The 15,874-nt window shown below is 38.1% G+C and overlaps 1 protein-coding gene across 1 annotated transcript in view; it reads right to left on the bottom strand.

Annotated features, from left to right (window-relative positions):
• The window catches only part of LOC121464688 (vomeronasal type-2 receptor 26-like), a 51,892-nt gene that overhangs the window by 24,786 nt on the left and 11,232 nt on the right, over nt 1-15,874 (bottom strand). Inside the window, exons 3-5 of the mRNA XM_041677714.1 lie at nt 14,299-15,114; nt 6,554-6,778; nt 4,762-4,885 (exon numbers count right to left, since the gene is read on the bottom strand). Of these exons, the coding sequence (XP_041533648.1) occupies nt 4,762-4,885; nt 6,554-6,778; nt 14,299-15,114 (1,165 nt within the window). The remainder of the gene's footprint in view (nt 1-4,761; nt 4,886-6,553; nt 6,779-14,298; nt 15,115-15,874) is intronic.

The raw sequence follows: 15,874 nt of genomic DNA, 5'->3' as shown, positions 1-15,874 counted from the left end.
AATGGTAATTTTTCTGAAAGCAATAGACAGATTCAACACAATTCCCATCAAACTCCCAGCACAATTCTTTACAGATCTTAAAGAACAATATTCAACATTATATAGAAAAACAAAAAATCCAGGATAGCTAAAGCAATATTGTATTATAAAGGAACTTCTGGGAGCATCACCACCTCTGACTTCAAGCTCTACTATATAGCTGTAGGAAAAAAAAACCATTTGATATTGGCATAAATCAGATAAGTGGATTCATGGAATAAAATCAAGGACCCTGACATAGATCCTTACACCTATTAACACCTGATCTTTGACAAAGAAGCCAAAAATATACAATGGAAAAAAGACAACATTTTCAACAATTGTTGCTAGCATAACTGGATAGTGGCATGTAGCAGAATGCAAATAGTCCCATATCTATCACCATGCACAAAACTCAAGTACAAGCAGATCAAAGAACTCAACATAAATTCAGTTGCACTGAACCTGAAGAGAAAGTAGGAAGTAGCCTTGAATGCATTGGCACAGGAAATTACTTCCTGAATCTAACACCGGTAGCATAGATATTGAAAATGACAAATAATAAATGGGATCTTCTGAAACTGAAAAAATTTGTAAAGGAAATGACACTGCCAACAAGACAAAATGGCATCCTGCAGAGTGGGATAAGATTTTCTCTAGCCCATATCTGATAGAGTACTGCAATCCAAAATAAATAAAGAACTCCAGACACTAGACATCAAAATACCAATTAATCCCCTTAAAAACAGGGTATAGATTTAAACAGAGAAATCTCAATAGAAGAATCTCAAATGGTGAGATACACTTAAAGAAGTGTTCAACGTCTTTAGATATCAGGGAAACGCAAATTAAAATGACTCAGAGATACCATTTTATACCTTGCAGAATCACAAAAATCAAAAATGCTAATAACAGCCTATGCTGAAAAAAATGAGGTGTAAGGGGAACATACCTCTACTCTTAGTGGAAGTAAAAACTTGTACAGCCATTTTGGAAAACAGCATGGTGTTGTCTCAGGGAACTGGGATTCAATCTATCTCAAGACCCAACAATACCACTCTTGTGCATGTAGTCAAAGGATGCACACTCATACCACAAGGACATTAGCTCAACTATCATCATAGCAGCATTATTTGCAATTGCCATCACCTAGAAACAACCTAAATGCCCCTCAACTTAAGACTAGGTAAAGAAAATGTGGTATATCTACACAATGGAGCATTACTCAGCAGAAAAGAACAATGATATTATGAAATTTTCAGGCAAATAAATGTAAATAGAGAAAAATTATCCTGAGTGAGGTAATCAAGACAGAAAGACAAACACAGTGTGTGTTCACTTATAAGGGGATAATAGATGTAAAGCAAAAAATAACCAGGCTACAGTCCTCAGGCTACTCCCAGAGAGGCTAGGTGGCAAGAGGACTCTGATAGGTACACGTGGATATCCCTGAGAAGAGGAATGGATGAGATGTCCTGTAAACTGGGAATGGGTGGAGTAGAGGAGGAGGTTATGGGGGGATGGGAACAAGGAGGGACCAAGAGTGTGGTATTGTGTGTAGGAGGGAGGTGGAGAGTAGTTGGAGAGATATCTTGGTAGAGGGGGCCATTATAGGATTGGAGAGAAACCTGGTGCCAGGGAAGCTCCCAGAAATCTATAAGGATGACTCCAGGTAAAACCCCTTGCACGAGTAGTGAGGGTATCTGAATTGGCCCTATAATCATATTGGTGACTACCTTAATTGTCATTATGAAGCCTTCATCCAGTACTTGATATAAGGAGATGCTGAGATCCACAGCCAAACACTGGGTCCAGTTCTAGAAGTCCAGTTGAGGAGAGGATGGAAGGATTATAAGAGCAAGGGGTCATCGAGATTATGGCAGAGAAACTCACAGAGACAGCTGATCTGAACATGTGGGAACTCATGGACTCTGAATAGACAGCAGGAGAATTGGCATGGGACTGAGTTGGGCCCTCTGCACTGGGTAATAGCTGTGTAGTTTGTTCTTTTGTGGGACCAGGACCTGTCCAGGGCTGATTCTTTGGAGACCTATGGTGGGATGCCTTCTTTAGTCATGGTGCAGAGGGGAGGAGCTTGGTTCTGCCTCAGTTTGATGTGCCATGCTTTGTTGATTCCCATCTGAATGGAGGAAGAGTGGATGGGGGAGTGAACATGGTGGGGAGAGTGGAGGTGAGAGAAGAAAGGAAGAACTGTGTTTGGTATGCAAAATAAATAATACATATGGGAATAAAAAAAGGGAGAATCCTCAAAAATTACCAAGAAGAGGAATAAATTGTTCTGGCTGTATTGCATACTTCCAACTGTAAATTTTCATAAGCCTTTCAAAATGTCCATTTTTCTAGTCTCTACAGAAGGGTCAAACAGGTGGTGTTTATGTAGTCCTTACTCAATAAAAAAAATAAAGCTGGCTTTGAATTTGGAGCATGGCTCTCTCCTCTATATCTAAGCATATTTGTTAAAATTTAAAGTCTCTGCCTCATATAAGAAGGACCACCTGGTATGGAAGAGAAGAAAATCAAGACATAGGGACTGTTACATTGTCACTAATCTCATATCCCTTGGATTTATTTTTACTCTTTAATACTTTTCTTAAAGTATAAATACTATCTCAAAATTTAAATTTTCTATTTTGAAATTAATGGTATTATTAAGTACTAACTAAGTCTAACCTTAGACTTCATGTAGATTCTTCTATACAATTTCTTATGTGATTCTGAAGCAGATATTTAAGATTTAATCCTGGGTATCTCAGAGGTACTTAATAGAATAAGTATTAACCTCCTCAAGATTTGTAGCATATCACATTTAATACGCTTAATATTTCCACAGTGTGGGATAAACATTCCTAACAGCAACCTCTAATGTCTCCAAAGGGATGATGAAGCCCCACAATGACAATTCCACCTGGATTATGATTATACCACTAATCTGATAAACTCTACCCAAAGATCAGTTTTGGACTACAAACTGATCAGAACAATTTCAGGATGGCTATCAAAGATGGTTCAGCCTCATGCACTGCTTTGAACTTTAGACAAGCTTTATTTCTAAATAAATACTTACTTTATTTTTCACATTTATCAAGGTCCACTAGGGATGCCATCAACCCCCAAGACAGAAGGAAGCTACCCAGAACACACAATCCTTACATTCCTTAGAGGTAAGATAGGTTGTTCTTGGTCTTCTGCTGGGTTGTAGATATTTGTCATTATTTAGGGTGGTTGATTGCAAGTTCTTAGCAATAATAGTTGAGAAAAATGCTAAACAAAATAGATTCAGAGATTTCATTCTGAAGAAAAAATGTGAAATATAGAAATGATAGGATAAAATGGTAGATTATTGAACCTACTTTTAAACTGAAAAAGTAACTACTAGTCTTCAATATTATACACTTGTATAGGGATAACAAATTTTAAGGTTATTTTTGTGATACTGTATGTGTGCATCTACTTTTGTTTATTTTATCTTTTTAGAAATTTAAGGTTATACTACATGTATATTTTTACTCTTGCTTTAGATATTTTTGTATATTGATACAACTTAAGGTTATTTTTATTAGAATATACTGTTCTAGTTTTATTTAAGGTACAGATCATTTAAAAATGTAATATTAATTTCTAGTCATTGAAAGTTCTGTACTTATTATTTAGGAGAAGTAAGAAATACAGATTTCCGTTCTCTATGGAGGGATACCATGCTCAGCCTAGATACAGGGGGGAGGGCCTTGATCTTGCCTCAAAGTGATGTGCCAGACTTTGTTGACTCCCCATGGGAGGCTCTACCCTCTCTGAGGAGTAGATGGGGATGGGGTGGAGAGAGGGGAGTGTAGGAAGAGGGGTGGGAGTGGGAACTGGAATTGGTATGTAAAGTAAAAAAGACTGTTTAAAAATAAAAAAATAAAAAAGAAATACAGGCTAATAGTCACCTATAACTAAACTTATATTCATGTTAGTTATGTTTTCATGATCATACAGAGATATATTTTAAATCGATAATCTTCAAACACCTCAAAGACCTACAGAATATGGCATTTAAAATGTTTTAATGACTTAGACTTTTCTTGACATGAGAAACATCTGTTCCTGGTGACACTGATCTTCTTCAAAACAGAATAATTGACATCATAGAAATTCCATAAGGAGTTCTTCTTTGATAAAAAAGCTAGCTGTTTTCACAAGAAATTGTACTTGCCTCAACTGCTGACCACAACATAGCAAAGATGTACAAGCTGCTGTACCTTCCTTTACAAAAACTTGTTTTTCAGACTATTTTTGATATTCCAAATGACAGCTAAAAGCGTTGTAAACTTTAATTCTATGTGTGGGATATTTTGGAAACAGCCCCACATATACTTGTCCTTCCAGGGCTTATTTTCAGGAAAGAATTATTGAATTCATTTATTCAAGGAACACACAGGTAGCATGGTCATGTGCACACCTCACATTGCCTGGGCAGCCTCTAGAAAGGATCACAGCTAGAGCTGAGGTTAAACTACCATGTAAAGAAAGGCAGATTTTGGAAATATGGATGCAGATGACACAATAACATGAGGACTGCCACTCAAATGTTTAAACATTTTGTGGAATCAGCAGTGATTTCTAATGAATGTGGGGATGAGTGAAAGAGACATGGGTTCTCCATGTTGCGTTACAAGAGCATGTTCACTTCTTACCTTTCTCCTTCTAAATTAACAAGAAGTTTGAGAAAAAGTATTTTATTACCTGTTTGATTGGAAATGTGTCTCTCTGGACAAAACACACAAGAAAAACAACAGATAGGTCTGTCTTTTTCTAGACTTTTCCAGAAACCTGGACCACAACTCTGTGTACATACAGATTGAGGAGTCTAAGGGCAAAACAGAAAACCTGGTCATAATTTTGCACATCAGTCACAGGCTTAAGATAATTTTAAGCTAACCAATTTAAACTGCATGAAGACTATGAAAGTTGTACACATATATGAGGTTCTGTCAAGTCTCCATACGGGAATGTAGAGTGTAGATTTGAAGTTAGCACACTTCAAGATGCTAAATGTTCAAAGTTTCTTTATGCTGACCAAACTGTGACTCACTTCTGCTAGCTTTTGTGAAATGTGTAGAACATTCATATAGTCTCTCCTGTGAAAGAGAAAGCCAAAACTCCTTCCTTGTATGAATTACAAATCAGTTGAATTGTCAGGCAGAAACCCAGTCACTCTTGCCTATCTGCTTCTACTTTTAGCTTCCCAAGCTTGTAGTCACAACCATTCACTCTGATTGACATGTCCCATGAAAGAGAGTTTGGCCATTGGTGGGTGATCATAGCTTCTCCTGACTTCATCACATGTTGATGTTCCAGAGATAATGCATTATGATCCATTACTGTGAGTTTCATCCTTGACTCCCCACTAATGTTTGTCCCCAACATTAGTGACATAATCATTTAGTTTTGGTTAAATCAATTTACTTCTAAGTTAATTACATTAACCACTATACTATTAACAAAACATCAATTTGTGAATATTTCTGGAAATTTTGTATGCAAGGAAATAATTCTATCTTTCCTTTAGACATGCTTCTTGTCATAAATTGGACTCAGTTTCTAGCTCATAAATATCTACATATTAACAAGTATTTGGGGCTGGAGAACTGGCCCAGCCATTAAGAGTGCATACTATCATTGGTGTTTTTGATTTTAGCCATTCTGACAGGTGTAAGATGATTTCTCAAAGTTGTTTTGATTTGCATTTCCCTGATTGATGAATACCTTAAATATCACCATAGAACCTTCATCTGGCAACTGATGAAAACAGAGGCAGAGACCCACAGTAGAGCACTGGCCTGAGCTCCCAAAGTTCAGTTGAAGAGTGGGAGGAGTGAGAATATAAGAAAAGATGTCAAGATCATGATGGTGACACTCACAGAAAAAGCTTACCTGAGCTAATTGGAGGTCACCAACTCCAGCCAGACAGGGAGGGAACCAGCATAGGAATAATCTAGAATCTCTTTACATGCTCTCATCTTTATCCTTCCTCCATCTCATCTATCCTGTTCCCTTAAGTTTTCCCCCTGCTTCTCTTTTCCTTTTCTTCTTCCACTGTCCCTTTTCCTCTCTCCTCCATACAACAATGATAGTTATATGGCTGGGTCAGACTGCAGGGCCATTGGAAGTGGCACTATGATTTATTCCTACTGTTTGTATTGGCTTCTTGGGAACCTATTCTCTTTGGCTGGATATCTTGCTCAGTCTAGGTATAGTAGGGAAGGCCTTGGACCTTACCAAAAATAAAAGAGTTTTACTTTCTCTGAGGAGTGCATGGGGGTGGGGTGTAAGGATAGGTGAAGAAATGGGAGGAGGAGAGGAAGTGGGAACTGGGATTGGTATGTAATATGAAAAAAGATAGTTTGTTTTCTTTTGTAAAAAATAATATAAATTATAAAAAAGAATATTTGAAAATTTCAAAGAGACATCATACAATTCACAGAACTCTTTGTAGATGTTTTTCAGCATATTAACGGTTGAAATTTTGCCAGACCTGATTGAAGTTTCTTGGCCATTTGATCATAACTTCATTGATGAACAAGCCTTGATCTTGTGGACTCTTGGAGACAAACTCTCCTACTTTAACTAGAAATGTATGATTAGTATGTACCATAAAATTTTGTATGTCATATTTTTCCACATGATTCTTTTTCTCATCAAAACATATTTGGTCTCCATCAGTGCTTGTAAATTGAATTTTCCTCAGGAATGGATGAAGCTGGAGAGAGACATCACTTGGATATGAGTGGTACATAAAAGTTTCTCACTGATCATTCCTAAGAACAATTCTAATTCTCTCTCTATTCTAGTTTTCTTTTTGAAAAGGCTTCATTTGAATCATTGCCTCCCAAGTTGTTCCAGGGAGATGAACTTTGCTCCTCATGAAACTAAAGTAAGAGTAGCTGAACGTAAAAAGAAATGGCATCTAAGGGGTGAAACATAGCATAGTTGGAAGCATGTTCTTAGTAGAACCAAGGCCCTGTGTCTCCAATTAAACAATATACATGTTTTAGAACAAACTGAAGTAAAAATGTAAGCAACACTATATATTTGGGTGTACAGGTGTTAAGATATTTATCTTTTTATAGAACACAGTGAACATATGTGTGAATAGATAGTTAAGTAGATAGGAATACATGCAGATATACAGAGTATCTTGACCTTATAATATCAGCAGGAATTCATTCAAAAGCTCCTAATTCATAAAAATATATATTAAATATTCAGAAATTTTGTTTGTCATTTATGCTTCAGGAAACTGTAAAGAGACCTACTAACTGCCTCCATTCTTCATTGATTTACTTTGAATCACATAATTTGCCTTTTAAATTTGATATGAACATTATTGGATGCAAATTAAAATCCAAATATTCAGTGTGTAACATGGGGGCTGACTTGTTCAACTGAGCTAGTGAATAACTTCATCCACAGAAAGCCTGAGAAAGCTTGGGAAAGAATAGAGTAAAACATGTTTTCTTGGTAGCAGCAATTTCTTGGGTCTGCTCTGCTTGCTAGAGGCAAGCAAGCACTCTCATTTAAGAGAAGCTTCCTGACTCAGCTTTAGCTGCAGAACATTGCAGCTCTTTTTAAAGGTCCTGCCACAAAACACTTGAATGGTGTTGATGAAAAGTTGACCACATGCTTTTTGGGTTTCAACCATAGCAGGAAAATAGCTGCACCATTTTAAAATGCTGGTTTTCTGGGCCGTCCTGCCAGAGCAACCTCGGACTCTTTCAGGCAGGTGATCTGACTACAGAGCATTTGAATGTGGTCTGTGAGCAGAATGCTGCAGCTTGCTTGCTGGCAGGGACCCCAAAACGCCATAGAGTTGTGGCAATAAAAATGGCTACAGCCAGTACCTCCGCTGATTGGCCAGGCAGGAAGTATAGGTGGGTCAACCAGATAGGAAGTAGAGGTGGGGTGATGAAAACAGAATTCTGTGAAGGAGGAAGTCCATTCCCCCGATTCCAGCCCAGACCACTGAGAAACAAGATGTAACCTACTCAGCTGAAAGGTACTGAGCCATGTGGCTAACATAGATAAGAATAAGGGGTATATAAGCTACAAGAGCTAAAAAGTAGCCTGAGCTAATGGGCCAATCTGTTATAACCTAATGTAGACTCTCTGTGTGATTTTCTTTGGAACTTGCCAGCTGTGGGGTACTGGGTGGAACAGAAACCCCAACAAGCCAGCCCTCATGTTACATCAGCGCTTTAACTAATTTTTTGGTAAAAGGCTAACCAACCCAATTATAAAATGGGGCATTGAGCTGAACAGAGAATTCTCAACAGAAGAACTTCAAATGGCCAAAAGACACTTAAGGTCATGCTCAACTTCCTTAGCAATCAGGGAAATGCAAATCAAGACAACTTTAAGATACCATCTTACACCTGTCAGAATGGCGAAAATCAAAAACACCAATGATAGCCTTTGTTGGAGAGGTTGTGGAGAAAGGGGTACACTCATCCATTGCTGGTGGGAATGCAAACTTGTGCAACCACTTTGGAAAGCAGTGTGGCGGTTTCTCAGGAAATTTGGGATCAACTTACCCCTGGACCCAGCAATACCACTCTTGGGAATATACCCAAGAGAGGCCTTATCATACAACAAAAGTATATGCTCTACTATGTTCATAGCAGCATTGTTTGTCATAGCCAGAACCTGGAAACAACCTAGATGCCCTTCAATGGAAGAATGGATGAAGAAAGTATGGAATATATACATATTAGAGTATTATTCAGCAGTAAGAAACAAGGACTTCTTGAATTTTGCATACAAATGGATGGAAATAGAAAACACTATCCTGAGTGAGGTAAGCCAGACACAAAAAGAGGAACATGGGATGTACTCACTCATATTTGGTTTCTAGCCATAAACCAAGGACATTGAGCCTATAATTAGTGATCCTAGAGAAGCTAAATAAGGAGAACCCAAAGAAAAACATATAGGCATCCTCCTGAATATTAACCTTCAGCAAGCGATGAAAGGAGACAGAGACAGAGACCCACATTGGAGCACAGGACTGAATTCTCAAGGTCCAAATCAGGAGCAGAAGGAGAGAGAGCACAAGCAAGGAACTCAGGACCATGAGGGGTGCACCCACACACTGAGACAATGGGGATGTTCTACTGGGAACTCACCAAGACCAGCTGGCCTGGGTCTGGAAAAGCCTGGGATAAAACCGGACTCTCTGAACATAACGGACAATGAGGACTACTGAGAACTCAAGAACAATGGCACTGGGTTTCTGATCCTACTGCACGTACTGGCTTTGTGGGAGCCTAGGCAGTTTGGATGCTCAACTTACTAGACCTGGATGGAGGTGGGGGGTTCCTTGGACTTCCCACAGGACAGGGAACCCTGATTGCTTTTCGGGCTGAGGGGGGGGCTTAATTAGGGGAGGGGGAGAGAAATGGGAGGCGGTGGCTGGGAAGAGACAGAAATCTTTAATAAATAAATAAATTAAAAAAAATAAAAAATTATTTATTAGGGGCAATGGCTCATCTATTGGGAGCTCACCCAGGCCAGCTGGATTGGGACTGAATAAGCATGGGATAAAACCGGACTCTCTGAACATGGTGGACAATGAGAGCTGCTGAGAAGCCAAGGACAATGGCACTGGGTTTTGATCCTACTGCATGTACTGGCTTTGTGGGAGCCTAGCCTGTTTTGATGCTCACCTTCCTAGACCTGGATGGAGGGGGATGGACTTTGGACTTCCCACAGGGCAGGGAACCCCGACTGCTTTTTGGACTGGAGAGGGAGGGGGAGGGGAGTCTTAGGAGGGAGAGGAAAATGTGAGGTGGGGAGGAGGCAGAAATTTTTTCAAAAAAATTATTTATTTATTAAAAATTTCCACCTCCTCCCCTCCTCTTATTTCCCTCCCACTCTCCCCCCTCACATTCTCCCCTCCCTCTCCAGTCCTAAAAGAAGTCAGGGTGCCCTGCCCTGTGGGAAGTCCAAGGCCCCCCCCCCTCCATCTAGGTCTAGAAAGGTATATGCATCCAAACACACTAGGCTCCCAAAAAGCCAGTACACGCATTTGAAAATATTTATTTTTGGAATAATTTATTTTAATTTTGTGTATAAGTTGCTTGTTGAAGGCTAGAAGATTGTGCTGGATTCCCCATAAGCAGAGTTACAGACAGCACTAAGCTGCTTTGTGGATACTTGGAACTGAACCTGGGGCTTCTAAAGAGCAGCAAGTATGGCTAACATGGAGCCATCTCTGGCCCCTAGATATGTGTTCTTCTCATTTCTGTGTACTGTCTATACATATGCATATATACAAACTACATGTATGATACCTACAGGGGACATAAGTGTGTGTCACATTCTTTAGAATGGAACTTACACATAGTTGTAAGGTACTAGGTGGGTATTAGCAACCAAACTTGGGTCCTGTGCAAGAGGATCAAGTGCTCCTAACTGCTGATCTATCCCTCTAGAATCATTTAATTACATATTTAAATTAATACAATGGGTTAATACTTCAATTCTGAGATTCACTGCTCTGTTAACTTATTAACAACTTGTAATATATAAAGTTATAAAAAATTATATGTACAAGAGACATACTAACATAACTAATAGCACATTTGTTGAAGCCATGTTCACAGCTGTGTCAAAGTCTATGTCAAATATTATTGTTATCCATAATAGTAAAAATTACATAATAGAGAAAACATTCAGAGTTAATTTTTTACTTATCTATCTTTTACTGAATGAAAAGTTTACTTGACTTGGTCAACAACCTTCTTGATGATAACCTATTTGAAGGTGAATGCTCAAAAGTATAAGTGAGTCCAACTTTATGAAACTGGTTTATTGAATTGGTTTAAAACCCAAACATATCCACTTACCACTAATAGATGGAGATTCAGTCTATGTGTGAGCACCATTTGTGTTCTAACCTTTAATAATGGATGTACAGTCTTGAGTTTCATCTTTTTTTTTTAACCTCATTTAGGAATAAATAAACTGGAGCTTCCTAGCTGGCCAGCAGGCAAGTCTCCTGCAGGTAAACTGCTCCACCCACTCCATTGATCATACCCAGTAAGCTGCAAGTTCCAATCTGATCCTAAACCCACCCATCCCAAGTGACCTTATCAGCTCTGTAAGGCTCAGCCTGCAACTACACAGAGCAGACTGAGTTGTAAGTGACCAGATCCCCAGCTGGATGTCCCAGTCTGTAGACCCTAGGCCTGGGGCAAAATTCCAGGCTCCTCCTCTACCTGCCTCCACTAAACTTACCTGTCTCTAGGTGTTGTAATAGGAGCGGCGGGGCTGTGTCCTGGCACCTGGCCACCCACATGGCTAGCTTATGCCCTGAAATAATTACATGGGAACTGTATTCTTTTAAACACTGCTTGGCACATTAGTTCCAGCCTCTTATTGGCTAGCTCTTACATATTGACCTAACCCATTTCTAATAATCTGTGTAGCCCACGAGGTGGCTTACCAGGGAAGATCTTAACCTGCGGCTGTCTGGAGTGGGAGAATCATGGCGACTCACTGACTCAGCTTCTTTCTCCCAGCATTCTGTTCTGTTTACTCCGCCTATCTAAATTCTACCCTATCAGAGGCCAAGCAGTTTCTTTATTACTTAACCAATGAAACAACAGATAGAAAGATGACCCTTCTCCATCATCTAGGCAAATATCCTGTAGACAGGCTGCTCCAACTTCTGTCAATCAGACCCTGTAAGCTACAAGTCCCACTCCACTCCTATTGCCCCCATGCCAAGAGACCTCAGTGGTTCCATGATTCACAGAAAGTGACTGCACAGAGCAGGCAAAGAGCAGCTTCCTAGGACACACACAGCAACAGCAGCGGTTGGTCTAAGAGAGGATCCCTGAGACACATATACCAACTGCAAGGATTGCAGAAAGAGGCAAAGACACTGCTGACACCATTTTGAGGAAGGGATGGGTAGTTGCCAATGCAAAAATACTTTTAACAACCTAAAAGCAACATGGTAACACCAGAACCCAGTGGTCATAAAACAGGAAGACTTGAACAACCTAACACAGAAGATGTAGAAGAAAACAACCTTAAATATAATTTTATGAAGATTATGGAGACACTTAAAGAGGAAATGAAAATTTTATTAAAGAAACGGAGGAAAAGACAAACAAAAATTGGAAGAAATCAATAAATTTCTTAAGGAAACCCAAGAAAAGGAAGAAAAACCAAACAAGTGAAGCAAACAGTTCAAGACTTAAAAACTAAAAAAGAGTCAATAAAGAAACACAAACCGAGGGAATTCTGGAAATGGAAAGTCTGCATAAGGAAACAGGAACTACAGATGCAAACATAACCAACAGAATACAAGAGATGGAAGAGAAAATGTCAGAAGTTGAAGATACAATAGAGGGAATAGACTCATTGGTTAAAGACAATGTTAAATCTAACAAATTCCTAACCCAAAACATCCTAGAAATCTAGGACACCATGAAAAGATCAAATCTAAGAACATTAGGGTAGAAGAAGGAGAGGAATTTCAGCTCAAAAGCACAGAAAATATATTCAACAGAATCTTGGAAGAAACCTTTCACAACATAAAGAATGAAATGCCTATGAAGGTACAGAAAGCTTACAGAACACCAAATAGACTGGACAAAAATGTCCCTTTACAATATAATAATAAAAACACTTAAATATAAGAATAAAGAAAGAATATTAAGAGCTGTAAAGGAAAAAAGCCAAGTAACATAAAGATTAATTCACACATCAAACCCCATACAATAATAACAGACTTCAACCCTCTACTCATCAGTGGACAGGTAAATCACACAGAAACTTAAGAAAAAATAGGAGAACTAACAGATGTCATGACTCAAATGAACTTAACAGCCATCTACTGTACATTTCACCCAAACACATAAGAATATATCTTCTTTTCAGCACCTCATAGAACCTTCTCTAAAACTGACCATATACACAGTAACAAAACAAACCTTGACAGATACAAAAATTTGGAATAACCCCCTGTATCTTATTGGATCACCATAACTTAAAGTTAGAATTCAACAACACTAATTGTAGAAAGAAGACAAACTCATGGAAGTTGAACAATACTCAATTTGATCACCCATGGGTCAAAAAACAAATAAGAAATTAAAGACTTCCTAAAATTCAATGAAAATGAGCATATGGCATACCCAAACCTATGGGGCACTATTAAAGCAATGTTAAGAGGAAAGTTTATAGCTCTGAGTGCCCACATAAAGAAAGTGGAGAAATCTCACACTAGCAACTTAACAGCACACATGAAAACTACAGAACAAAAAGAAACAGACTCATCAAGGAGGAGTAGATTACAGGAAATAATCAAATTGAGTGCTGAAATTATTAAAATAGAAACAAAGAAAACAATACAAAAAATCAGTGAACAAAGGGCTGACCCTTTAAGAATATCAACATGATAGACAAACCCTTACCCAAACGAATCAAAAGACAGAAAGAGAACATCCAAATTTCAAAATCAGAAATGAAAAGGGTGACAAAACAAAAAACATTAAGGAAATCCAGACAATCATTAGGTCATACTTTGAAAATCTGTACTCTACAAAATTGGAAAATGTAAAAAAATGGACAATTCTCTGGATAAATATCATTTATCAAAATTAAATCAAGACAAGCTGAACAATTTAAGTAGACTTATTACCTGTAAGGAAATAGAAACAGTTATCAAATTCTCCCAACCAAAACAACTTCTTCAGCACAGAATTCTTCCACAACTTCAAAGAAGAGCTAATACCTATAGTCCCCAAATTATTCCACATAATAGAAATGAAAGGAACATTGTCAAATTCTTTTTATGAGACCACAGTGACCCTGGTACACAAACCACATGGAGATTCAACTAAAAAAAAGGAATTACAGACCAATATCCCTCAAGAACATTGATGCAAAATGTTCAATAAAATACTGGCAGACTGAATTTTGACAGTAATTGCTTTTGGATATCTTACAGAATTTCAGATCATACTAGGAAACCATTTGCTGAAATATGTACAGAATTAATGTCTTGAAAGCAAAGCAACCATTTCCCAAAGCATGCACCATATTACAGACACATACACACCCACTGTGAAAGAACCCCTTTACACTTTCATGCTCAACCTCCTTACTCTTTTAATAGTAAGGTGAAAATGTGTTATGTGTTTGAATACCGTGAATTACTTACTAATAATGTAAGTGCCCAGTGCTTCCCTTAGTTATGAGTTGGCTTACCTGCCAAGGTAGAAGACTGTCCTTGTTTGCCGCTTTGTGAGGTGCTATTTCTGTTTTACTCAAAAGCATTTTATGGAGAGCATGGGCAACTGCATACACTGCATTCCATATGGAAACCTTGGGTTCAGAAGTGATCATCACAACCTTTTCTTCTTGTTTAATCCCTAGGGATATATTTGGTGGGCAGGGTATATATTTTCCACAATGTAAAGGAGGAGGTGAGCAGTAAAAAGTGTCAATCCAGAATTTATGGAAGTAAAGATCTTCTGGGTACTGGGAGGGCATTAGTGCTTTTATAAAGTGCTTGAAGCCAGGAATATTTTTATGTTTTGAAAATGAGAAGCTTCCTCCAAAAATGTCCAAAAAATCATTCAACTCATATAATTCAGAATCTAAGTAAAATAATTGTGGTTTTGTCATGATCCACATCTTCCTTCTGTTTGATATGATTTCATGTATGAAGCAGAAAAACAATATATCATCTATATCACCATAGAGTATATACACATTTACTTGTGTATCTTGATTTAACTTTGGCAACTCAACCTCAGACACTATATGAATCTTCCAGTTAGCTGAGAGTTTAACTGTAAAAGCTGCACAGATATCTTCTGATGCCATCTCTGCTTTCAGGCTAGAGATGAACTCCTTACCTTTTAGATCATCAGCCACAAAGAGCCCCACCCACTTCCAGCCAAAGAACAGCAATAAAGAGATCACTCCTTGGATTAGAGCTGTGTCTTTTGGAGACATCTGGTAAAGGGATGGGAATGTATCTTTGCCAGTTAGTGTAGAATCAAAAATTCCATATGAGACCTGATGAAGCAAACAAAAAAAAAGTTTCACAGTTTTTGAGTATTTGGAGTCATCACCCTTAGAGAGGAAGTGAGTTTATTATTCACAGAAGATCAGGGAACTGAAGATTGGTGAAGAGAGTGTTTTCTGTGAGATTAGCCTTTCTCTCATCATGTGATGGAATATGGTCACTTTTAAGTATTATGGGCTCCAAAGTTACTAAGAGTTCTGAAGAACCTAAAAAGTGATCAATATTCTTTTCATGACAGATTTGAAAGGTACAATAGATTTCTATTGTTCTAATAACAATAGGACAGAGCATCTGTTGTAGAGAAAGACTGCAGAAGCATTATCAAGTGCTGTAGTCTGAGTACATATCAATACCTTTACTAGAACCTCTAGTTTTAAAAAAGTAAATAACAAATTTGTTCATAGATTTAGCTCCTGCATTTAAAAAAGAGAGAGGCATGAAGATCTAGGGGAACATCAGCAAGTTTTGTTGCCTTCTCCTTCCCTAATGATAGATTTGATGAGTCATCACTGAGCAACGAATATAAAATGTGAGTATCTGATAATAATGACTATTATCATGTATATAATTTTTCTTACGTCAGGATCCAATACATTTATCAATTTTTAAGTGGGTGATAATAATCATTATTGCACGGTCTGATGTTCTAATCTTGATCATTTTTGAGCATGGTCCACATCTAAGGTTTTTCTGTTTGTAGTGATACCTTATGATGGCTGCTTTGCTTCAATAGTGCCTGGTAAGAGCCAT

The sequence above is a fragment of the Microtus oregoni genome, unplaced genomic scaffold (assembly GCF_018167655.1).
Source record: "Microtus oregoni isolate MIOR12 unplaced genomic scaffold, Mior012 000029F_ref0000214, whole genome shotgun sequence".
In the NCBI taxonomy this organism is placed as follows: Eukaryota; Metazoa; Chordata; class Mammalia; order Rodentia; family Cricetidae; genus Microtus; species Microtus oregoni.
The sequence above is the reverse complement of the archived record's forward strand: the minus strand, read 5'-3'. Positions and strand labels throughout refer to the sequence as shown.